The following is a 26,824-nucleotide window of genomic DNA, read 5'->3' as shown; positions in this document are numbered from 1 at the left end:
AGTGATAATGACTATACTAAGAGAATGAAACCATAGAACATACCAAATGCCCACATGAGAATGATTAACTGGAGACAAACTGACTGCTAGAGTTTGCCCCAAATCCCAGTGGGAATCTCTCTCTATCTTCCCTGGGTTACATAATAACCTACCTGCAAAATGCAGTTTGAGCTTCCTGCACAAGTTAAAGACTCACAAACACACACACACAGATAAACCTCAGACTGCAAAGTCCAGCCGCCTCTTAACAACACCCACAACCAGCTCTCAAGGAAGTAGTCCGCCTTTCACAACAAGCCAGCATGCAGTGCAGAGAGGAGGCAATGGGCAGGGGGGTGTGGGTTCCTGCACTGGGGCTGCTAGCCTGGCTGTGCTGCCTCACTCTGGGGCCTGTTCAGGGGGGGAAGGTGCTGGTTGTGCCTGTGGACGGGAGCCACTGGCTCAGCATGAAGTTACTGGTGAACGAGCTCTCCCTCAGAGGACACGATGTGGTGGTCCTGGTGCCTGAAACCAGCCTGTTGATCCAGAGCTCAGAGAACCACAGGACCGAGGTCTTCCAGGTGCCCTACACCAAGGCTGAACTGGATGAGAAGTTCACCCAGCTCAAGGATGGAGTGTTCATCAAGACGCCGGAAATCACAGATATGTTTGTCAATGTGGAACGGCTAGTTAACTTCACTTCCCTTCAGGTGACAGGTTGCGAGAGTTTGCTGCACAACCAGCCTCTCATGGATCGCCTGCGGGGAGAAAGCTTCGACCTCGTGCTCACGGACCCCTTCCTTCCCTGCGGCTCAATCTTGGCCCACGTCTTCTCCATCCCGGCTGTTTATTTCCTGCGTGGACTCCCTTGTGACCTGGATACAAAGGCTGTCCAGTGCCCCACTCCTCCTTCCTATGTCCCAGTGTACTTCTCTGACAACACGGACAACATGAACTTCCCACAGAGGGTCAAGAACATGGTCATGTCCATGGTAGAGTCCTACATGTGCCGCGTAATTTACGCCCCCTTTGATGGGCTGATCAGCAGATATTTGGGGAACGACATGACCTATAAGGATCTTATTGGTCAAGGTGCTATTTGGCTCCTCAGATATGACTTCACTTTTGAATGGCCAAAACCTCTAATGCCCAACATGGTCCATATTGGAGGTATCAACTGTGCAAAGAGAGGTCCTCTACCAGCGGTGAGTGTTTGAAGAGTGTGTGCTAGTGTAAACAGGCGTGTACCGTGTCTGGATTCACTTCAGGCAAATTTAAGAGACTGGCTTTGTTTTGAAGCCACAGCCAGGCTCTAAAACTTTTATGTGGGGAAAAAAGCATGGAACCACACTGAAAACCAGACGTTCTCAGTGTCATATTACATAGAATTCTTCGAAAGAGTGCGCACATTACAGGCTTAGAAAGTTCAACTTCTATTTCTTTACATTTTAAATGTGAACTGCACATCTTATCAAGTTTCCATGGCTCAAAAGATAGAAATTACTTTACTCACTTAGCTTTTCCTTGTATTTGAAACAACTTTTGCAAGTAAAATGTTTTTCTTGACACACTTCCTAACTCAGTCTTGCTTGCATGCAGAGACATACAGTACATTCCCTAAAATCTTTCCCTTTTTTGATGTAAGCCAAGACAAGCAACACCGTTTCCTTGTCTTATTTCATAATCGGTACTCTGGGGACTTGCCAAACATACTTTCAGTGTTATATAAGGCAGCATTATGGCCCACAGCAAACATGCTGTTCAGGACAAGAAAATGTATTCTTAACAAAAAGCACTTATGAACTTTAGTAGGCTGATAAATAGGTTGTAGGAAGACTCTCAAGAGGGCACAATGCCAGTGCTGAAATGACTATCAGGACCGGTATAGCTGTTTGTTGAGCTGGTTAATAATGTGGTAGACATTGTGAGAGAGGGTGTGCTTCCCCTGCTCTTGTCTTCTGGAAGCATTCAAAGCAGTGAGTGAAATCTGAACCAGGAAAAGCAGTATCCTGGACTCTGGCCAATGTAATCCAAGAAAGGAACTGAGGGGCCCTTTTGTGTTAGCAGGCACCAAATACCCTACAAAAGTGGAGAGTTTTGTTGATATAGGCCTACATAGGATTGTGCGTAGATTTTTAATGAACCATTTATTGTGTGAATCTACACTAAACTACAGTATCTATATACTTTCTCAATTAAATTCAGTTCAAAACATCATTTAAATGAATACATCACAGCAGTCTTTTGATACTTTAATGGTGGCCTGGCAACCTATCTGGAGAGAGAGAGAGAGCATGTTGAGCGAGGGTGCTGGCGTTTTTGTTATACTGGTTTTATAACAAAATAAATAATTGTTCTATTGCACAGATTCAGTGGAATTTGTCTTAATAAGCTAATATCAAGTGGAGAATGCATGTTGGCTGAAAATGTTGGGATTAGGCCGCATTATGTGGTGTGGAAGTGCTATGATTGCTATGTTAAGATGAAAGCTGATGCACATTGGTGGTCAGTTGTTGCATTCTTCCTATTTCTTAGACAGACAAGACGTGGACTAGCCAATGCACTACTGGTTGTGAAAGTGGCACCTGTGGTTTTCAGATGGCCGTTTTACACTGGGGCTGCTGTGCATGGGCTAATCTCACAATGTTAGCCTCACTAAATGTTTCAGGATTGGATACTCTAAGGGCTTTAAAATGGACTGCAGCAAAAAAGGTCCAAATTCAGCTATTCCATGGAACTTGTCTCCAGATATTGAGCCATTTTCGTGTTTTGTGTATAGGAATACAAGTTTTGACCACATCTTGTCAGTTGCCCAGTAGATTGCCAGAGCCTTTTACTATGAACATAGTTATACATCTGTATACAATGCGCAAGTCTGTTTTACATTGTTTCTCCAATGTCTCTGCAGGACTTACAGGAGTTTGTGGACAGCTCAGGGGACGATGGCTTTATTGTCTTTACCTTGGGCTCCATGTTGTCCCAGATGCCCGAGGAGAAGGCCAAACATTTCTTTGATGCCTTCAGGCAAATTCCTCAAAGGGTAAGAAAAGCTTTACTAGATTCAATCAATTTGCCTAGATTCAATCAACCCACCTCCATCAATCAATCTACTGTATGCAAATAGAGTCTACTGATTACTAACTTGCCCACAATTGAAATTAATCAATTAGTTACTTCACTTCAGCAGCACTGCAAACATTCACAAATTAGTCAATAGAGATTTTCACACACACAGCATATAGGCTTAAGCCATAATCCTGCATCAGTTTGACCCACAGAACTTTGTCCCCTGCTTTGCCTGGCTCTAAAAATGCCTAACACTCTGATGCAAACATTAGATGTTAAAGGAATAGTTCACCCAAAAATGAAAATTCTGTCATTATCTACTCAGCCTCATGCCATTTGAAACATAGATGAAGTTTCTTTGTCCACATAACACACAGGGAGATTGCCGGCACAACTCCATAGCAGCCTTCTCCTTTAATGATAAATGCTGTTTATGTTTCAGGTTGTGTGGAGATATACTGGAGTTGTACCTGAAGATGCGCCCAAGAATGTCAAACTTATGAAGTGGCTACCTCAGAATGACCTCCTAGGTGTGTTTAGTTTTATTCAGTCAAATAAAAGAGCCGCTAGTATCATGTTATGTCATAAAATCATGCTATTTCCATGTCAAACTAGCCCAAATAGATTGTGATGGTCATACCTGAAATGGATATTTTAGGTATTGGCATTGAACTAAAGCATTCAAAACCATGAAATCAACCACAACAACTAACACCCACCGTTTATTGGCTGAGGTGACGGAGAAACTTAATTTTAAAATGTCACCACACTGTTTTGTCTGTTTTAGACAAATTTAACCTGACATTCAGTAATTTGGACTTGATCCATGGTCTAGAGAAAACAATGTAGTTTAAAAAAGATACTGTTACACTACTGACTTATGGTATTAAATGAGCATAATGCCATTGCTGCATTTACCTTGAACTGGACCAATAATTGTGGCTTCTCCCATGCCTCACAGGTCACCCCAAGGCCAAGGCCTTCATCACTCATGGCGGTACCCACGGCATCTACGAGAGTATCTGTAATGGTGTGCCCATGTTGATGATGCCACTGTTTGGGGACCAGGGAAGTAACGTACATCGCATGGTGGCCCGCGGTGTGGCAGTGAAACTCAGTGTGTTTGATGTAACCACTGAGAAATTGCTAGAGGTGCTCAATAAGGTCACCAATGACAAAAGGTAAGAAGGCAGGATGTTAACTCAAGAGCATATTAGTTTAGTGGTAAAGCTAAATGATAAAAAACAGTGAGAAAAAACGAAAACGTTACAAAGTAGGCAGGTGAGATTAAGAAATTTCAATCATCTCACCTCCAAAGAAAAGAAAATCAAGAAAAAAATCAAGATGACAAACAGACATAACTGAAGTGGATAACAGCAACTAAATGATGACAAACTCAAGTACGAAAAGAATATAACAACCAACTGCAAAATTTTCAATTATTAATTAGATAGTTTGGGATCTTTTCTGCATTTTGTTGTAGATGAATTAATAAAAAAAAATACTTTGAAGTTTGAAGTTAAAATGTAAATAGCAATAACTGTTGTCATTGTTGCTTACGTGCTTCCCAGTAAGATGCAGTGGAGGAAAAACTCACCTCAGTTTATCACGTTTTTATTTGCAGAATAGAGTTTACCATTTTTGTAGGCTTTTTTTTTTAAACATAAATTCATAGTATACATCCTTGCAAATGGTATCAAACTGATGTAAGTTACATAAGGATAGATTCTTTGAAGAGGGAAAAGCATAAATGGATAAAAAAAAATATTTTTGTACATAGTGGTGATGTTGTTTGCTGATGAACACTGACTGGAGGTTATAGGCTATAGTTTACTCAACTTTTTATTTAACGCTACATCGCTGCTCCCCAGCTACAAAGAGAAGATGATGACGCTATCCGCGATACACCTGGACCGACCCGTTGAACCCCTGGACCTGGCTGTATTCTGGACCGAGTTTGTCATAAGGCACAAAGGAGCCACGCATCTGAGGTCGGCAGCCCACGACTTGAACTGGATACAGTATCACAGCCTGGATGTCATCGGCTTCTTCGCTGTCATTCTTATAACAGTTATATGGGTGACACTGAAATGCTGCTTGTTCTGCGTCCACAAGTGCTGCAGGAAGGAAACTGCCAAACGGAAGCGAGAGTAGTGTTTGTAATGTGGCGTCCGTTAAACTTTGTAAATTACGTAATGATGTGGATATTGCGGGTTGAAGGACATACCAGATTGAGATTTGAAAACTGCTGTGCTGTGTGTGTTCCTGTGCGTGCGTGTGTGTGTATAATCTCAAAATTGTCATTACTACATTGCCTTAACATAAATGGATAACATGCTGCTGACAATGATTAGGGTATTCCCTACAAAACAAACTGTGTTTACTTTCAATCAAATAAAATTAGATTTTCTTTTTTACCATATTCAAGGTATCAAATGTGACTCACTGCTCCTTTGCTTTGTTTGTCCTTTTACGTAGGTACAAAAATCCAATAGGCATAAAAATGCATAGGACTCACACTCAAATCCAAATTCTTCACAAGATCATAATCTTCTTGACATATTTATTGTATTAAGTACAAAAGGGCAAACGTTTTGGCCTATCCTAGGCCATCAGTGCAATACCATTTTACCTTATTGTCACAGTACTTTATTTCGTATTTTTATGAGAATTTCCATTGGTGTAGATGACAAATTTGAGACAAATTCAGAATCAGAATCAGAATCAGAATCAGAAATACTTTATTGATCCCCGAGGGGAAATTGGGTTACATTGCAGCTGCTCACATTGTAGAAGTGAATATATACAAGCGTAGAGAAATTATAAGAAATTATAAGAAAAATAGAAATACGAAAGTAAGAAATATATAAAATATGTGCATTATACTACAATATATAACAATGAGAATAAAAATAATAATAATAATATAGAAATAAGAGAAATAAGAATTCTGTACAATATGCATCATACTCCCAATATATACATACACCAGTGTAAATAATTAAATAATTAATAAGTATTGCACAGTTGAATTACTGCAGTTGAATTATTGCACAAAAAAATTGGTATTGCACAGTTAGATATAAGTTATAAGTTATGGGTTATAACTGCTGACAGGGTGAAATAGGTTCTTCTTGAGTAGACCTACACTTTAAACCCTTCCTCACTTTGTATTTGACATTTCTCTGACTTGAGTCCTTTTGTTAAGCAGTCCTATGGTTGTAGGGAAAAAAGGTTTTACTGGATCTGTTCATTTTGGTCAGTGAGTTCATTTTGGTCACTGAGTGGGTAGGATGTAGGCTACTGTGGTATTTTTATTGTTCTACAGTAATGAGATGTCCTTACACTTGGTCCAACAGATTTTACCAGCGGCATTGACTATTCTTGGAATAGGGCTTTCAGCGGTCGGCAATGTTGGAGGTCCTCCTATCAGCTCTTGGCAACAGTTCCTGAGAACAGCTGATTGCATTTCTAAACTGATCATTTCATCACTGATAAATCTAACTGATAGTCAGCTTCTTAGCTAGCTAACCAAAGTATCTGGTCAGCTAACCATCAGTCTCTTGCTGTTGACATGTCTGATTTGCACAATATCTAACAATAATAGCTAGTAATACTATTAGCTGCTTAGCTTGCTGGTTAGCTAGCTAACAAAGCCAAAAAACAACTATTAGTTCAGGTTAACTGAGCTGACTCTTAAGCTACAACTCAGAGTGTTTTGGAGTAGCCTACACATGAGGGCCAACGTCACAATAACCTAAATTTCTAAACAAATCTACCTTATAAGACTATAGCTAGTACACCCGTGACTTGAATCCTTTTCAGGTACATCTCTTTTTCTAGCCTGGTATATTTAACCATTAATTTTGTGCAGCCAATTCTCCAGTGTACCTACATGAGCATTTGACAGAGAACACATTTTCTTTATAGCAATGGCATGCTGGAATAGTTGCAGGTGAAGGAAAGACCACATATACAAATACAAACACTGTCATGGTTTACCAATGAGCAGTGGTATAGGGAGCTTACCCTCAGGTACGTAAAGGCAAACAGGGAGCAATACGTTTTCACTGTTGTTTCCAAAGTGATGCAAGGCTTTGAACCAGTGACCTTCCAGTCATAGTTCTTTCTAACCTCAGGCGGCTGCAGGTTTGCTTTCATACCAAAGCTGTGTGTCAACTTGGATGCATCATTTAACTGCTAATTATCTTGCCCTTGATGTTTATAGAAAGCAGCCTTGAGCAGACTCCAAACAGAAAGACAGTATAACACTGTGGACAAAGATACATGAATTGTGATTTACGTGACAAAGTAGTTCTATTCAAGTATTTCTATTTTCTATTCAAGAGGACAAGAATGCATGAATATTGGCTCATGAAACTCTGCAATTCACTACATTCATAGTCACAATGTGGCTCTGTAATGCAGAGGTTTTATGTGTTTTCAAACACATATGTTTATGTATATTATGTTTATGTATATTACATTGTATACTATATACATAAACATAAAATTGTTTTCACCCACTTACAAATTACTATAGGTATTCTAGCTGTCATGATACATCTATTTGTAGTAGCTATATAAATTGATTGATTGATCAAAACTCCATGCATAAGCTAATATACAGAAATACTCCAGAGAAAGTGTTACAATTTTTTCAGTATCCATTTATGAGACTTTAGACTTTAATTTTTTCTTTTTCATCATTTCACTAAGATGCATTTGACAATACATGGATTAAATGTCCTTCACTTGACATCACTGAATGGACGAATTCCAACTCATTAACTTATAATAAAACCAAATGAATTGTGCAGCTCTGCACAAATTATAAGCTGTACACACTCAGAACTGATGAGATGAGGACTGACTGCCAAAGGCGCCTGCCTGCTCATCTCCCCTGGAAATCAATGGCTCAATTGTGAAACCAGCCAAGCCATTCAAGCTGCTGGGGAATACCATCACCAGCACACTCAAATGAGACGAGGCCACCTCCTGCCTTGTCAAGAGGGCCCAACAGGATCCTCCTATGGCAACTGAAGTGCAATTCTTCACAGGTCCCATTTTATATGTCAATAACAGAAATCAACCTCAAATCCTCAGCTAAATCACAGCCTGGTTTAGCTCCACCTCCACCTATTCCAAGGACCAGCTCCAGCATGTTGTCTGTGTTACATGTCTTGAATGAAGCGCCGGGCCCAAACTGGTGCAACACATTTATTTATAGGGGGGGTACTACTATGCTTCAATGTTTTGCTCTATAATATGTTGAAACCCCTTATGGGCCACATCTGCACTGCTGTGCCTGTAAACCCCCCTCCATAAAGACACTGCATGATGTCAGGGAGAAGAAAAGGGCCAGGCAACCACCTGTTCCAAAAACATTCCTCAAATATTAGTGGTTCATGAAGACCAAAACCCCCCATCACCATAACAGCTTCCTCCCTGGAGCAGTCACCCTACTAAAACTCTTACTCCAAACAACCTGAGTGGAGTGGGTGAGTGGAGTGAGCAACAAAACAACAACAAAATAGATGATAACATTTGGGCCATAATCCAACACTTGCACATGACACGAGTCACAAACATTACATGCTCAATTTCAATGATAATTTTTTTTGTTCAGTTTTTCACTTCTCACTGGAATCCATAGGTCCACTGTACATCTCCAGTCATTGGGGACCAAAGTGTTTGCTAGTTTTAATTGGAGAATATACTCACTTTTCATTGGCAAAATATCAGCATTTGATCCATAATGTATTATTAGTATTAGATAATAATATGATTACCAGTCAATTATGGGTAACTGTCATGCTTATCAAAAAAAACAAAACAAGCCGTAATCTAAAAGTTGCACATGAATTGAAAGCCACAAAACAGCGTAGATAATCAGATTAAGAACACACTGCAGGTTTTGCTTAACAAACATGTGACAGCTCTTTTATGTTTTATGCAAAACTGGTGTTCCAATTATTTTGGCCAGTGAGAAAAAATGTAAAGTGATATGTATAATCTACTGTCGTATTCCTTGCACTTGCCCTTTTCACTGTATGAAGTACTAACAACAACTCCTCCTTCCTGGGTGTAAGAACATGAAAATTACTGGCTTTAAATTACAAGGCTGGAAGGTTATATGAAGCAGTTAACCACCATGGAATCTGGCAATAACAACATAGATCTTTCTTTGTTCAAAGTGTTGACTGTGATTGTAATGATGGTATCTGCAAAGATATGGTCCTTTTATGGGTGTTATCTTACTAAGCACTGGCTGGGTGAAAGTGTTTCTTCATAAGACTTAGTGGCATTAGCAATAACAACATACCCTCTGGGAGGTGTAGATGTAACAGCTGTAAACACCTACAATTTAACATTAACATTTTACCAGATGCCTGCATGCTTCTTACTATGACACTTTGTCTTCACTATTTTCTTTCAGCAGCACATACTGTATTTAGGTGCTTATAAGCACTGAAATGCATATACCTCCATCTAGTGGACAATAAGCATTACAGAAAAATAGGCTGCATGTCACTGACTAGGCTCACCACAAGCCAGCTCCACAGCAATCTTGCATTTACACATTCACAAATTTTCAAGATATTTCCAGCAGCTACAAAATCTAAAACATCAACAGTAAATGTCAGGTTTTGGTGTCACTCCCTCAGAATCAAAGAGCGAAGGCTTCTTTGTAGAGCCGCCATTTTGCACCTAATGCAAAAAAAAACTAACTGAGAACCTTTCATTAAATATGTCACTATCCTATTGCACATATATGCACAGAATTTCTAGAATAGACAATATAAGACTTTAAGGCCTAAGCTAGCCTACGCTTTATAGCAGACTAATGTTTTTTGTTGCTAGACTGGCCTTGTTCATAGAATTCCTATTTCTAGCCTATATGCCAAATAACCTTTAGGTGCTAGTTGTATTGTCAAGGTTAGTTTGCATTTCACAACAGACCCACTTCACTCGTAGCACCATTCTACATCGTTGAGCAATGGAAAATACCAGCAGATGGGTGGGTGGTGGTGTCTTGACACTCCAATGGGTGGGGAGTTTTTGTTCTATTTAACTGTATGGACCCAAAGGTGAGTTTGGAAATCCAGAAATGTCAGTACCTGACAAAGTAATTGCTTAGTCATTGGTATTGATCATTGGTATTGATTGAACAACCATATCAACCCCCCACAGATATATTATGGTCATTTTGTGCTATGGGATAGTAAAAAAAAAATCTTACTTATTGGCCCTTTAAGGCAGTGGTTCTCAACATGGAGTCCAGGGACCATCAGGGGTCCTTGAGGGGATTCCAGGGGGTCCCCAGCAAATTGATGAATTGTTAAACTTCACCATTATTTCATTTACAAGAAGTTAACACAATTAGAAAATGTTGAAGAATGACTGTTTTGATCATAGTTTCACTCTTATCTTTCTACCTACAATACAGATAGTCGTGGGATTCTGGACAAAATCATATCGAACAATAAAAAAAAAATCAGATTTGGGTTCAAGAGACAAAATCTCTTCAAATAGGGGTCTGTGGCCCTAATATGGACTAAATTAGGGTCCTATGATATGAAAAAGGTTGAAAATCACTGCTTTAAGGTATACCTTTAATGAGAATCCTCTCTTTAAGTAAATGAACACCCCAAATTCTGGGTCACTGTTTGCTGATTAGGTTTTACAAACACCACTAGTGAGATTCTAAACCATTCCAAGTCCCTTCTGAATCTACATGGGACAGCTAGTAAAATAAAATGTGAATGAACAGATTGGCAAGGGTGTTTTGAAAGGTTGTCACAGTTCAGCATTATGTGTGTGTTTGCAGGTATGTGTGTAAAGTGTGAATCCCCCCACATTGTGGTCAATGTGAAGCTGGTATAGTTTCCGTCGGACCGCTTATGTCCCACCTTTACTCTCTTCCTTTGGTTTAGGTTAAAATAATCAGCCAAGCGCAGGGGTATTTGTACTACTTCACAGACACTTAAACAATTGGGAATATCTAGATTTCAGTGTTCATGGGTTTGTTGTTGGCAAAATGTCTGACTTTCAGGCAAGCAGTAGGACTACGAAACCCAACCCTTTAATTTTGTCCCTGAAATGTCCTAAATTTCTCCATCTCCAAAAGTTAGGTATGAGTATCATGAGTTTTTAAGGGATTTATTCATGGGTTGATTCAGAGAGACACTAGAAATTAAGGGATTTTTATGCCTTTTGTGCAGGTTTACAGGTTATTAATGAGTTATTAATGGAAAGTTCCTGTCTCCCTGAATTTTACATTAGATTAGAAAGTAAGCAGTCAAAAAGGGGTGTTTAAGGTGGTTTTGATGGGGTCTCCTCCATTAATAACTCCCTTAACTAATTTTAAGGGGATTTTGCCTGAATTAAGGGGTGCATTAATGTAAATGTAAGGTTATTTTAAGGGATTACTGGTTCATAGAGGTACATGGGGCCAACATTCAGGACTCTTAGTTTCTGAGCAGTTCACTATCGCCTTATACTATACTATTTCTAATAGGCTAATTATTTTAAGAAAATAAATATGGTTTTAACTAACTATTCCTGCCCTCCATGTGTGCCGACATGCATAGTTGCTTGCATAGTTAAAATATTAATTGGCCTATATTAAATTCAGCTGATTGCAGTAAAATGCTGTAGTATATTATTCTTCAAAGGGAAATTATGAATGAGAAGTGTGTCTGTTTTTTGAGAAAGACAAGAAGAGAGGCCTAAGCTCCAATTGTTCAATCAACAATGTTGTTGTTGATTGAATGTTGATTGAATGTTTTTCTATGAATTGATGTCGCTAGGCTATATTTGACAGAATAAATCAGTAGCGCGTGTAAATAAGATACTGTTACTAGTAGAATTATTGAATCAATATACAGTATGTTGCTACACTGGCATAGATACCAATGTTATGTGCTACATAGACAGAATAGGCAAAATCAAGATTTATGCTACATTTAGGGTATTAATAGTTTTCACGTTACAATGTTGACTAATTAATTAAATATAAATCAACAACAAAATCGTTTCCACCGGAAGTGTCTACACAATTGTATTTTGTATTTTTTTGCGTGCATTTCCTGTCCTCACAGTGGAACTGACTTGAGAGCGGAGCCTGCACCGGAAGCCACTCCACAGAGGAGCCCTGCAGGCAGACACTCTTGCAATAGGCTGGTTGACTTTTACCTTATTTATGACAACAGACATGACTTATTTCAAAAGACGGTCTCACATAGACATGTTCCAATGAAACACCTCCTCTGTGCAAGAATCATTTTGACAATGCAGACCCCCCCCCCCCACCCAAAGTTTCCTGTGTGGGAGTTGAGGGTACAAAAAGTGGCAGAGAGAGAATTGCTAGCTAGACTGTTCAGATTTTAACTCCTGCACAGCTACCATGATGCAATACTGCATTATAATTCTCTTTCAGCTGCTCTCCCTCACTGGTAAGATCTCACATTTTTACAACAACCCCTCTCTAAAGTGCGGCTTGGGCTTGAAGAGTAGCATTCAAAATGACTACTGGCATAGAAGTAAAGCGCATTATGGGTTTAAGTTATTGGTAGTCTTTAAAGTTGTGCTTATAGTCAATAGCATTCTTAAGCGTACTAGCAGCTGTAAATACTGACCAATGAATCTTTTTTTTTTCTAGAAGCAAACATTTTCCAAAATGGCTATATGTCATGTTGGAATTAAGCCCTTTATAAATAATATGAATTCTGCTTTTGTGGATTTGTAAGCAAGGCAAATTCACAGTAGTCACAGTATCATCTGGCTGGGGCATCTATGATGCTGCATCTTCTACATAATCCACTGACAGAGTCGGGGACTCGAGTCGCATGACTTGGACTTGACTGGAGTCACAATTTGAAATGCTTGAGACTTGACTTGATGCATGAATAGAAGACTTGAGACTTGACTTGGGTTCTGCTGACTTGGACTTTGACTTCTACATTGGTGACTTGAAAAGGTTTTTGAAATGATCTTGTGTTTGTGTAAATGACTTAGACTGAAAGTGATGAGATTTGTTCCAGCAGACGACTGAATTTAAATTCTCTTTTCTGAATTTGTATGGAATGAACAAACTCATGATGCTCTTACCAAGTTTTTATCCTATTAAAATTTGTTTTCCTTAAGATATTAAATTGATACTGGACTCTTGATTTGTTCTGACTTGACTTGCCGTTCTACATTTAGACTTGAGACTTGACCTGAGACTTGTGCCTCAAGACCTGAGTGACTTGGGACTCAAGTAAAGTTGACTTGGTCATACCTGGACTTGGTCCACTGACCATTAATTTTCCCTCTTCTCTTCATGTAAGAGGCCAGTGAGAGTGGCATAGTGAGCGGAAAGGTGGCCAAGCCTCATTCCAGACCCTACATGGTGTCTCTCCAGGTCCGAGGAGGCCATGTTTGTGGAGGGATACTCATTCGGAAGGACTTTGTTTTAACTTCAGCACACTGCAAAATGTGAGTATATTTTACATATTTACAGTGTGCAGTGACATCTGACATGTAAACCTAATCACATGTGCTGATGTTGCTAAGAAACTGTAGTATTTTCATTCATTATAAAAAACCAAAAATGATGCCTTTGTCATCAGGACTCAAAAATGTCAATGTGCCTGACGAGCTAAATCAGTTTTTTATGTCAGCATTTATGTAACAACCTATTAACCCTATTTGACCCACCATTTATAATTTTTACCTTGCTTTTATATTTATTTTATATTTAATGCTTTTGTTGTTGTTTCTTTGCTGTTTTTCAATCCCTTGTGAAGAACTGTAATTGTTGGGAAAAGTGCTATATATTATATTTCATATTTTATATATGAATTCATTTATTATTTACTCAGGTCTGAGGACATCATGACGGTGGTACTTGGAGCACAAAACATAACTAAGAAGGAGAAAAGTCAGCAAAGCATCCCAGTGGCTAAGTTCTATCAGAATCCTAACTTCACTGGCAAATTCCATTATGACATTATGCTGCTTAAGGTAAACTAACAGATTAAAACTGCAGTTAGCTGCTCATCTAAAGAAAAGCAAACACAAATTCAAGTCAGTTTCTCTGGAATGTATTTGTACAATACTATTAGCTGATAATGTTATTATTATCAGTCTTTAAAACACTCAGAGTTAGTCACAATGAAATAAATGTTTTTTTCACCTGATTTACCAATTTCTCATGCCATACTATATAGCTACAATAAATGCCCAAAAGAATTACAAAATTTGTATTATCTTGTATTTTTATAACAAAATCCCAATGTTTTTACTTGTAGGGCAAATCAACAGCGTCTCATTTAGGGGGACGGGACGCTCTTCTCTGTTTTATTTATTTGTTGGTTTATTTAACAGGGACAGTGCACATTAATAAACATTGCTGTAAATGCGCCAGCAGTCCCACTAGGTGATTTAGGCTGATAAAATGGCTGGATTTTCACTTAATAATCTTGTCTAGTACAACTTTAAGAAGATATAACAACACACAGTGAAAAATATGATAGATGGGTAGATATTTTTAAGACGGCTGCTCTGTGACTTCCCACTTGGAAAGGGCCAAACTGAGTGCTGCTCCGTTCTTTTTCACAGCTAATGACCAATGCCGAACTGAATCAGTATGTGAAGGTCATTGAATTACCTACGAAGGAAGAAATCCCAGCCAACACTAAGTGCTCTGTGGCTGGCTGGGGACAATCTGGACCTGAGACACCCGGCTCTGATGTTCTGAGGGAGACGACAGTGAAGGTGCAATTCAACTTCGAGTGCAGTAATAAGTGGCGCGAACACTTCTCCAGTGACCAAATGATATGCACCCACACTGGCAGAAAGAAGGGAGGGATTTGTCAGGTAATCAAACAGAAATGTATTTTCTGGTTTCAACAAACAAGTAGCTGCCATGCTGACATGGACTGAGTTTCTTGAACATTTGACAATTGAAAGTTGTTTAACAGCCCGATGTGTAATTTCAAATATATGAGTTTTTATGGGAAAATTAGCATTTTTTTCCCTTTAATTCATAAAAAACAGTAGGCTTCCTAGTTTGTGTTTAAACCACTTAATAAACTCTTCATGTTGCCTTTTTATCCCAGGGTGATTCCGGTGGACCGCTAATCTGCAACACCAAGCCCCAGGGGATATCAGCATTTACTAAAATGAAAAATAAAAAAGACGACAAGGGGTGTGATGACCCCAAGTATCCGCATGTCTTCATGAAAATCCATTTCTTTCTCCCCTGGATTAAGACGGTGATGAAAGGATAAGGGTATGTTGCATGGGCCAACGTTGAAGAAGCCAAGAATATTGCCCTTTTGTCAGTTGCTTATTAAATATTGTGCAGTAATGCAATGCATGTTTAGCAAATTAATGCTTCTGAAGCTTTGATTTGAAAAATGTGCACACACAAAAGTAAACAATTAATTTGCTAATATAGCAAAAATTAATAAACATCTGGAATAAAAACATTGTATTCTGTTAATTTCTAATCATTTACTCATTCACTTTGTATATTCCTGACATCTGCCCTTAGCTCTGTTTCAGTCCATCTTGTAGGACTTGCAAGAGTGTCCAAATTATCTGTAACACCTACCTAACTTTGTGCTGCACTCCCATTTGCACAATCCATGTCTCAATTGTCTCAACTACATATTTGCAGATGAAAAACTTCCAGAATACAGAGTCAGTACGCATGTTGAGTAGATTGTACATAAAGGAGAAATGGCAGTGAGACAAAGAGGTGGGCAAAGGAGAGCAGATATTGAAAGTGTGTTAATAAGTGTGATGGTTGACTTGTGGTGTAAACGGCCACAGAGATACAGATCGAACCACAGACTGCCGCTGTTGTGTTCATGGCTTGTTAGTCGTAGTGCAAACTTTTGAAGTTGAACCGTTTCCTGTCTGTGAAACCCGTCATCTGCAGGGAAAGTGAAAGAGATAGCTTTTGCAATAAAAGAAGTAATGCACCCCAAAATGAAAACTCGGTCCATGCCAGTCGCAACTGAGCAGTTAATGACTGAGTTTTCATTTTGGGGTATTATATTCCTTTAACTGGTAGTGGTGGATAAAAAGGGATTCGAAACCTCGCGCAAGAGAGACTGAAAGTAGAAATCTTACCCGATGGAACGAGAGCACATACTTCACACAGTGCTGGTCCAATGGTCGCGCGGAACTAATCATAAAGCTCATAAAGTTTTATTTAAAACCTTATATATTATTTCTGCGCGATACAATACTTTCATTCCCTCTTGCGCAAGGTTTCGAATGCCTTTTGTCCACCTCCGCGCGTCATGCGGTTCTTTTACTTCAAGCTGCTCGCCTATTTTCTGTGTCGATATGGCGTTGTTAGCTTGTGTACCGTTAGCATCACTGCTTGTTCTTATATTGTTTCTTTTCTTCTTGTTATGGCTCCTCGTGATCCTCAGTATGTGTTGTAATCGTTTTGAGAGTGGTAAACAATTAAATGACCTCGGCTGTGTTAAATATGCGGTGGATATTTCTAATTTATTGAAGGATTTGTTGGAGCAATGTTCCAGGACGTTCTCACTCCGCCATGACAGCCTGGAAATCCCTCTGGGAGTTAGTTTTTTAATCAAATAGAACTTGCCAATGAAATAAAGTAATTTAATTTTTTTTACACTTCTCACCTTATTTCTTTGGGTCTGTGCACTCTCTCATCCCTTATCTCTTTCCACACCAACTTATCTGATCCATAAACTGAAAATCTTGCCCTGTGGATCATCACTATTCACAACTATCAGGCCAGATTGCTTTGCATAACTGATGACTGTAGTTATATTTTGCAATACCTTTCGTTAAATATGTCACTATTCTATTGCACATATGCACAGAATTTCTTGAATAGACAATGACAATTTAAGGCCTAAGATAGCCTACGCTTTATAGCAGACTAATGTTTTTTGTTGCTAGACTGGCCTTGTTCATAGAATTCCTATTTCTAGCCTATATGCCAAATATCTTTAGGTGCTAGTTGTATTGTCAAGGTTAGTTTGCATTTCACAACAGACCCACTTCACTCGTAGCACCATTCTACATCGTTGAGCAATGGAAAATACCAGCAGATGGGTGGGTGGTGGTGTCTTGACACTCCAATGGGTGGGGAGTTTTTATTCTATTTAACTGTACGGACCCAAAGGTGAGTTTGGAAATCCAGAAATGTCAGTACCTGACAAAGTAATTGCTTAGTCATTGGTATTGATCATTGGTATTGATTGAACAACCATATCAACCCCCCACAGATATATTATGTGCTATGGGATAGTAAAAAAAAATCTTACTTATTGGCCCTTTAAGGTATAACTTTAATGAGAATCATCTCTTTAAGTAAATGAACACCCTGAATTCTGGGTCACTGTTTGCTGAGAAGGTTTTACAAACACCAAAGTAGTGGTAAAATCACGCTTCAAATCCATTTCAGCAGATTCCAAACTACTTTAACAGATTAAAATGATGTCTTATCTACTTTCAGATTATTAAACCAAGAATCTAAACTATTCAATGCCCACAAGGTGCAAAACAACACAACACAAGCCCTGGGCAAATGAAGAGTATTGGTACAGAATTTCACAACGTCTCTCAGCTCTAGTGTAAAGCACAATGCTAACATGGCATTCTCTCTTCTTTTAGAAATTTAGATTAACTCTGGCAGTCCAACAACATGAGGCAAAGACTCACACAGACACAGCAGGAAAAAAATATCTAAAGCATATGGTACCTTGTGAATCTACATGGGACAGCTAGTAAAATAAAATATGAATGAACAGATTGGCAAGGGTGTTTTGAAAGGTTGTCACGGTTCAGCATTATGTGTGTGTTTGCAGGTATGTGTGTAAAGTGTGAATCCCCCCACATTGTGGTCAATGTGAAGCTGATATAGTTTCCGTCGGACCGCTTATGTCCCACCTTTACTCTCTTCCTTTGGTTTAGGTTAAAATAATCAGCCAAGTGCAGGGATATTTGTACTACTTCACAGACACTTAAATAATAATTGTGAACATCTAGATATCAATGTTCATGGGTTTGTTTATGGCAAAATATCTTTTAGGCAAGCAGTACATTGGGCCAATATTCAGGACTTTTAGTTTCTGACCAGTTCACTATAGCCTGAAATGTAATTTGAAAATACTTTCAACATTTTAAAGCTGCCCTGTGTCATTACACACACGTATTACCACACATTGTTTTTGCTGATATATAATGCAGAATAATAATACAGTGAAGTGCAAAAAAGCATTAGGTTATTGATGGTTTAACAGTAATGCACCTACACCAAGTTCTTTCAATAAATCCACACAATAGACTGGTTTATCTTATTTGTGACAACAAATACTATTTATTTCAAAAGATGGTCTCACATAGACATGCTGCAATGAAACACCTCCTCTGTGCAAGAATCATTTTGACAATGCAGACCCCCCCCCCCCCCACCCAAAGTTTCCGGTGTGGGAGTTGAGGGTACAAAAAGTGGCAGAGAGAGAATTGCTAGCTAGACTGTTCAGATTTTAACTCCTGCACAGCTACCATGATGCAATACTGCATTATATTTCTCTTTCAGCTGCTCTCCCTCACTGGTAAGATCTCACATTTTTACAACAACCCCTCTCTAAAGTGCGGCTTGGGCTTGAAGAGTAGCATTCAAAATGACTACTGGCATAGAAGTAAAGCGCATTATGGGTTTAAGTTATTGGTAGTCTTTAAGTTTTGCTTATAGTCAATAGCGTTCTTAAGCATAATAACAGCTGTTCTTGGAAATATTGACCAAAGAATTTCTAGAGGCCAACATTTTCCAAAATGGCTATACTGTAGTATATCATGTTGGAATTAAGCCCTTCATAAATACTTTGAATTCTGCTTTTGTTGATTTGTAAGCAAGGCAAATTCACAGTAGTCACAGTATAATCTGGCTGGGGCATCTATGATGCTGCATCTTCTACATAATCCACTGACAGAGTCTGGGACTCGAGTCGCATGACTTGACTGGAGTCACAATTTGAAATGCTTGAGACTTGACTTGATGCATGAAGAGAAGACTTGAGACTTGACTTGACTTGTACTTTGATGACTTGAAAAGGTTTCTAAAGTCTTGACTTGAGATTGTTTGTGTAAATGACTTAGATTGAAAGTGATGAGATTTGTTCCAGCAGACGACTGAATTTAAATTCTGTTTTCTGAATTTGTATGGAATGATTGAATTTATTGAAGTTGAAACTGATTATAGAAATCAAACTCATGATGCTCTTACCAAGATTTCTTAGATTTCTTTAAGATATTAAATTGATACTAGACTCTGGATTTGTTCTGACATTTAGATTTAAGACTTGACATTAATGACATGGACTTGACTTCGATTTAACTTGACCTGAGACTTGTGCCTCTTCTCTTCATGTAAGAGGCCAGTGAGAGTGGCATAGTGAGCGGAAAGGTGGCCAAGGCTCATTCCAGACCCTACATGGTGTCTCTCCAGGTCCGAGGAGGCCATGTTTGCGGAGGGATACTCATTCGGAAGGACTTTGTTTTAACTTCAGCACACTGCAAAATGTGAGTATATTTTACATATTTACAGAGTACAGTGACATCTGACTGCATGTAAACCGAAAGCGCTGAAGCTACAGAATTATTTTTTTATGCAAGCATCGCATGTGCTGATCTTGCTAAGAGACTGTAGTATTTTCATATTAAATATATTGAAATCAGTTTGTAAAACACAGTTTGATAAACCTGCATTTATGTAACCACCTTTTAATAATTGTTTTTGACCCGCCTTTTATCATGTTTACCTTACTTTTAAATATTTATTGCTTTTGCTGTTTGATTTTATGTTTTTCAAGCCCTTGTTCAATCCCTTGTTTGTAATTCCTGGGAAAAGTGCTATATGAATAAATCTAATTATTTTACATTTATTTATTATTTACTCAGGTCTGAGGACATCATGACGGTGGTACTTGGAGCACAAAACATAACTAAGAAGGAGAAAAGTCAGCAAAGCATCCCAGTGGCTAAGTTCTATCAGAATCCTAACTTCACTGGCCAATTCCATTATGACATTATGCTGCTTAAGGTAAACTAACAGATTAAAACTGCAGTTAGCTGCTCATCTAAAGAAAAGCAAACACAAATTGAAGTCAATTTCTCTGAAATGTATTTGTACAATACTATTTGCTGATAATGTTATTATTATCAGTCTTTAAAACTCTCAAATTCTCAAAGTCTGTTAAAACTCAAAATACAACATACTTCTGCAACCCTCTGCAACTTTGTTCCATTATTCTGTCAGTCCTTTGTAGAATTAGTCACAATGAAATAAATGTTTTTTTGATTACATTTGATTTACCAATTTTTCATGCCATAATATATAGACATTTAACAATGCCCCAAAAAATTACAACATTTTTATTTTCTTGTATTTTTATAACAAAATCCCCATGTTTGTACTTCCTGAAAAACAGTCAATTGTTGTGTTGTGTTGTGGGCGACACCAGATTATTATTTAGGCAAATAGGGCAAATCTACAGCGTCTCATTTAGGGGGAGGGGACGCTCTTCTCTGTTGCAGCCCCACATGGTGATTTAGGCTGATAAAATGGCTGGATTTTCTGGAATAATCTTGCCTAGTTCAACTTTAAGAAGAATAACTGATAACTGATAGATGGGTAGATACTTTTATGCAGGGGCACAACTGCAGAATGACAACTGAGGCGAATTAAGACGGCTGCTCTGTGACTTCCCACTCGGAAAGGGCCAAACTGACTGCTGCTCCGTCCTCTTTCACAGTTAAAGACGAATGCCACACTGAATCGGTATGTGAAGGTCATTGGACTACCCAAGAAGGATGGGAAAATCCCAGCCAACATTAAGTGCTCTGTGGCTGGCTGGGGACGAACTGGACCTGAGACACCCGGCTCTGATGTTCTGAGGGAGACGACAGTGAAGATGCAATTCAACTCTGAGTGCAAAAATAAGTGGGGCATATATTTCTCTGGTGACCAAATGATATGCACCCACACTGGCAGAAAGAAGGGGGGGATTTGCCAGGTAATCAAACAGAAATGTATTTGAATCAGATCAACAAACAAGTAGCTGCCATGCTGACATGGACTGAGTTTCTTGAACATTCGACAATTCAAATTTGTTTAACAGCCCGATGTGTAATTTCAAATATATGAGTTTTTATGGGAAAATGAGCATTTTTTTTCCCTTCATTCATAAAAAACAGTAGGCTACCTAGTTTGTGTTTAAACCACTTAATAAACTCTTCATGTTGCCTTTTTATCCTAGGGTGATTCAGGTGGACCGCTAATCTGCAACACCAAGCCTCAGGGGATATCAGCATTTACTAAAAATAAAAATAAAAACGACAACAAGGGGTGTGATGACCCCAAGTATCCGCATGTCTTCATGAAAATCCATTTCTTTCTCCCCTGGATTAAGACGGTGATGAAAGGATAAGGGTATGTTGCATGGGCCAACGTTGAAGAGGCCAAGAATATTGCCCTTTTGTCACTTGCTTATTAAATATTGTGCAGTAATGCAATGCATGTTTAGCAAATTAATGCTTCTGAAGCTTTGATGTGAAAAATGTGCACACACAAAAGTAAACAATTTATTTGCTAATATAGCAAAAATTAATGAACATCTGGAATAAAAACAATGTATTCTGTTAATTTCTAATCATTTAGTCATTCACTTTGTATATTCCTGACATCTGCCCTTAGCTCTGTTTCAGTCCATCTTGTAGGACTTGCAAGAGTGTCCAAATTATCTGTAACACCTACCTAACTTTGTGCTGCACTCCCATTTGCACAATCCATGTCTCAATTGTCTCAACTACATATTTGCAGATGAAAAACTTCCAGAATACAGAGTCAGTACGCATGTTGAGTAGATTGTACATAAAGGAGAAATGGCAGTGAGACAAAGAGGTGGGCAAAGGAGAGCAGATATTGAAAGTGTGTTAATAAGTGTGATGGTTGACTTGTGGTGTAAAAGGCCACAGAGATACAGATCGAACCACAGACTGCCGCTGTTGTGTTCATGGCTTGTTAGTCGTAGTGCAAACTTTTGAAGTTGAACCGTTTCCTGTCTGTGAAACCCGTCATCTGCAGGGAAAGTGAAAGAGATAGCTTTTGCAATAAAGGAGTAGCGCACCCCAAAATTAAACTTCTGTCATTAACTGCTCAGTTGCAAGTAACACAGACTAACACAGAGTTTTCATTTTACAGTATTCCTTTAACCAAAAATGACCATGATAACATCATTTGTTAATCTTATTGTTTATAACAGAGATGAAAGAGTGGCAAGGTAAAACTTACCTGACTTGAATCTCTTGTGAAGTATCTCTTCTCTATGACCTGTTAAATGTCAGAATGGAACATTTTGATCTACTAACCAGGCTCATGAGCATTTGAAATTTATAAGGAACTGGGCCTTCACATGACTTGTGCTTTTAACAATTAATTGTAATGAATATGGATTTTAGGGGGTGCCAGTTGTAAGGTATAAAAACAGTTGAAGTGATTTTTCAAATGACCCTCCCTGTGTGATTTACCAGACAGCACAAATTTCACTCTGCAATGTGCTGCCCCACTTAGTGCCAAGAGAAAGCAGATCACTTCTCATCATGTGCCAAATGAGCCGTTTTCTGCAGCATATTATACTGTACATTGAATTGTGTGGGGGACTGATGAGAATAGACAGGGGTATGAGGAGGAGGAGATGCACCTCCAGGTGGGGAATGGAAGACGAGAGAGGGGAGAGGGAAATCTGAATTTTTTCTCATGGCAAATTTTGGGACAGGGACCAATCCCATTGCAGAAATAGCCAAGGCCCTAAAGGTTCAAAAGGTATCAAGCCAACACTAAACAAGGCAAAATTCAATGCAAGTGCAACTTCTTATTACAGTAGACTAGTTCAACCCTTATGTCATTTAGCATGTCAGGCAATTTGAGCAATCATTTACATAACTCATGAAATAGCCTATTCGTTAGTTACATTAAAGTAAAACAGAAAGAAAAAGGCCTACCTGACAAAAATACTTCAAAATTAATAATCAAATATGGAAAAAGGGAAAGAGGGAGAATGTTTTTACTCTACAACTGTCCCCTGCGCATGTTATTAATCATGTCTACTTTCAATTTGCCTGCAAAAATTGCTACGCCATTTCCTTCAGCGTGATGCCATGATTTGAACACTATCCAAGCACCGGATTACAATTAAATCGCACACACTTCATGTGATAGGTATTGGTAAATTCTTAGTAGATCCACACCACAGAGCAGTAAAAATAGTAGAGCATTAGAATAAATTCTCCACTCAAAAGCTTGACCACCCTGAAAACCAGAATATAAACTAATCACCAGTTACTGCTTTATTATCTTAAAAACAGGATCTGTTGTTGAATCTGTTCACAAACGTATTAAATGTCAGTTTTCAGGCTATTTTCGTGGCTCATTCAAATGAATGGGAAGTAAAAATCTGAACGCTACAAACTCGTCCAGCTGCGTCTGATCTTGGTGATTAGTTTATATTCTGTTTTTCATGGCGGTCAAGTGCCGAATAACCCCCCCATGTCAAAACTAAGTGGAATATTGCTTTAAGGGCCATTTCACCAAAGGCAGAATAAACGTGCATGTTGCATGGCTGCACCCTGGGTTTCTCACCTTGTCAAAGAACCTGCTCAGCTTCACTGCGTTCGACGTGCCTGCAGCAAGGTATCTGGGGTTTGTGCAGTCCTGGGAAACAAGATATCACTTTAGCCACGAACCTCAAAGAGAGTGGGTTGAATTTTTTCGCATTGAATGCTTCAAAGTAACACATGCTGTGTGTTACTGCTTTTTTCCTCCTGGGTGATGAACAGAAGAGAGAATTAAACCTCACTAACGGATTTCCCCTGCAACTTTTATTGGACAAAAAACATATAGTATTTAGGACTATTCTCTCTTCTGTAGGTGCACTTTATAACGCAAACTCTCCAGATGATATGTATGGAACTGGAAACTCAGTAAACGTGTGATTAATGTCACTGAGTTGCTAGGCATTTTCACACTCTGCCTTCAACTGAGATTCAACCACAAACCTGGCGATCTAGATCAGGATCACATGAGCCCTCTGACAGACTTTAAGAATATGGGCTTAGGAGTGCTATCACAGTTCTCTGTTTCCCCATAATACAACACCGGTCAAACGGACCCCCATTTGATGAAATCTTGTCTCTCGGACCCAAATCTAAGAATATTTTTACTGTTAGATATGATTTTGCCCAGAATTCCATGACTATTTGTATTGCAGGTAGAGAGATAACAGTGAAGCTATGATCAAAACAGTCATTCTTCTACATTCTCTAATTGTGTTCACTTCTTGTAAATTAACAACAACAATTGATCAATTTGCTGGGGACCCCCTGGGACTCCCTCAAGGACCCCTGGAGGTCCCCGGATCCCGTTGAGAACCGCTGCTCTAATCCACAGCCCCTTGCCCGGCCGGCCACCAAAACGGTGCAGTGGACCTACCAGGTTGATCTCCTCTGCATTGAAGTCTTCAGACAGGAAGGCGGTCCGGGTGAGGACGTCGTTGCGTTTGTTCTCGGGGATCTGGTCAAACTTGGTGCCAATCAGCAGCAAAGGCACCGGGTTCTCAGCGAACTGCTCTCTGTCGTAGTCGCTGCGGGGGGGGAAAAGAACACGACGATATACATTTGTATTTGTTAGAGCCATTTCTTTTCTTCACCTTTTTCTGTGAACAGTTTAGAGGAATATAGCATAACCTGGTGGCCAAGTCCCTGTTTTCACCAGACACACAAACAGGAAACATAAGAAGTGAGCGATCAAAGCTTTTGCCAGTAAATTGATCCAGTTGGAAGATGCAGAGAGCGTGGTAGTTTTCAACGGTGAAACAATCGGAAATAATGTAACCTTTGTTTTGTTATTTTGGTTACTTTGTGTTATCTGATTTAGTCATTATCATATACTAAAAACTCCTATTTATTTATTTATTTTTTAACTTTGTGGAAGGCTCTTTTTCATCACATCGCAACTTCACCTGCTAATCCATTCATCATCATCATCATCATCATTACGATCAACAACCAGCATCAACAAACTGTGAGTAAATTAAGTAACGTAATTCAAGAAATGCGTTGAGAACATGTTTGCCGTCTATATAACCGTGTGGCATGTGGAAATATTGGAATCGGCCGCTAAAGTATTCGTTTATGGAGAGCAGGGTTAGACCAATATGGATTTTTGAAGGTTATACCAATATTCTTAGACTGAAGTCACCAATAGCTGATTTTATTTTTAATCAGCATTCAATATCTATAAATTGTGACCATTTTCATGCCAAAAAAATTACAACTATTCAGTGTTTCCCCAAGATTTTTATTATCCTCAGGGTGGAGAAGCCTCTGAAACAGCATTTAGACCATGAGACACTAAAACTGGTACAAATGAAATTGTTTAGGTGGGTTAGCAGCTCCTTAAAAGGAAAATTCCACCCTCGGATACTTTTACACTGTTCGATATCATCAATCTGTGATGTTCGTTCCAGGAGTTTGTGATGAATTGTTGTAATTTACCTTTTTTGTTGTACCCACTTTCCCTAAACTTGTCTTGTCCATTTCTACTCCAGTTGGTGATTTGCTACATTTCCCAGAATGCTTTTGGAAACCCCCAGAGAAAGGGTTTTACATGTAGGTGGAGAGAGCAATAGTGATAGTCATAGCAATACTAAGAGCAAGAGAGTCCTTAGTTTTCCCACACAGTTTAGCTCAAGGGGCGCACTTACTTTTGCACACCCTATTTTTCATTTATTTGAATTTTCTAACGTCATAAAAATATATATAGAATATATATATATATATATATATATATATATATATATATATATATATATATAGAATTTTCTCATTACTTTAGCATAATAGAAAACATTGTATAGTCTCAGACAATAATCAAATTTTCAAATTATGATTTTAAAATCATATATATATACACTGTATATAAATACTGTTTATATATAAATATAAATACTGTGAATGCAAATCATGAAATGCTTGTCCTTGTGAGCTGTAATGTATTGTGTGTGAGGTCAGGTGTGTATGAAAACAATCAATATACAGACTCAAGCCTACTGTACTTACCCATTTGAGACGATGACTCCTGTTGGGGAGGAGTCTCTGTTCAAAGCCTCTAATGACCAGCGGTAGAGATTCTGAGACGATTTCTTGTTCGTCAAATCCTGTACCAATATAATGCCTGGAAAAATACAAAAAATAAATACCAAAAACTAGCGATCCATACATTTTCTGCTTTTTTTGAATAAATGCCAACATTTCTAAAATCTACTTTACCATTAACTGAGTTGTAGAAGACAGCTCTGGTGCTTTTCAAACTGCTGGCGCTGCCAACAGATCCTCCGACATCCCAGAGTTCAATGTAGTAGGTTTTCTCCTCTGGGGTTCCCTCCTTATAGTCATGAACCTGGAAATTGAATTGTTTTGTTTGTTTGTTTGTTTGTTTGTTTGTTTGTTTGTTTGTTTATTTATTTATGTATTTATGTATTTATTTATTTATAAGGACAACACACATTAATCAACATTTCTGTAAATGTGCTAGTGTTAGCCATCTGGCTAATTTTCAACTGTAGTCCTTGTGGCGAGTCCTTGTATTTTTCTAGACTGATCACCACAGCACTAGTCCGATATGATGAATGTGATTTATGTTGTGTGATTACATAGTTATCTTAGAATTAATCAA

At 38.6% G+C, this 26,824-nt stretch overlaps 4 protein-coding genes across 4 annotated transcripts; 3 read left to right on the top strand and 1 right to left on the bottom strand.

Moving 5' to 3' along the window:
• Positions 1-238: 238 nt before the first annotated feature.
• On the top strand, positions 239-5,467 carry LOC139641015 (UDP-glucuronosyltransferase-like). The gene is made up of 5 exons (XM_071515223.1): positions 239-1,184; positions 2,888-3,019; positions 3,488-3,575; positions 4,007-4,226; positions 4,917-5,467. The coding sequence occupies exons 1-5, from the start codon at positions 303-305 to the stop codon at positions 5,197-5,199; spliced, it is 1,605 nt and encodes a 534-aa protein (XP_071371324.1). The 5' UTR covers positions 239-302; the 3' UTR covers positions 5,200-5,467.
• Positions 5,468-12,345: 6,878 nt separating this feature from the next.
• LOC139641018 (granzyme B-like) lies at positions 12,346-16,563 on the top strand. The gene is made up of 5 exons (XM_071515228.1): positions 12,346-12,503; positions 13,380-13,527; positions 13,914-14,055; positions 14,653-14,910; positions 15,153-16,563. The coding sequence occupies exons 1-5, from the start codon at positions 12,455-12,457 to the stop codon at positions 15,321-15,323; spliced, it is 768 nt and encodes a 255-aa protein (XP_071371329.1). The 5' UTR covers positions 12,346-12,454; the 3' UTR covers positions 15,324-16,563.
• Positions 16,564-18,483: 1,920 nt separating this feature from the next.
• On the top strand, positions 18,484-21,521 carry LOC139641011 (granzyme B-like). Its single transcript, XM_071515220.1, has 5 exons — positions 18,484-18,647; positions 19,467-19,614; positions 19,993-20,134; positions 20,847-21,107; positions 21,351-21,521. The coding sequence occupies exons 1-5, from the start codon at positions 18,599-18,601 to the stop codon at positions 21,519-21,521; spliced, it is 771 nt and encodes a 256-aa protein (XP_071371321.1). The 5' UTR covers positions 18,484-18,598.
• A 520-nt stretch (positions 21,522-22,041) lies between these two features.
• rabl3 (RAB, member of RAS oncogene family-like 3) lies at positions 22,042-26,554 on the bottom strand (the record flags this gene model as incomplete). The annotated part of the gene is made up of 6 exons (XM_071515234.1): positions 22,042-22,171; positions 22,385-22,423; positions 23,732-23,803; positions 24,581-24,731; positions 26,209-26,323; positions 26,419-26,554. Coding segments are annotated over 6 exons (570 nt in total), but the record flags the coding sequence as incomplete, so codon positions are not given.
• Between the last annotated feature and the right edge of the window lie 270 nt (positions 26,555-26,824).

Source organism: Centroberyx affinis, unplaced genomic scaffold (genome assembly GCF_046629955.1).
Source record: "Centroberyx affinis isolate AG114_WGS23_722 - 3 ecotype Tasmania unplaced genomic scaffold, CSIRO-AGI_Caff_v1 ptg000332l_1, whole genome shotgun sequence".
Taxonomy (NCBI): Eukaryota; Metazoa; Chordata; class Actinopteri; order Beryciformes; family Berycidae; genus Centroberyx; species Centroberyx affinis.
This window is presented reverse-complemented; position numbering and strand designations above follow the sequence as displayed.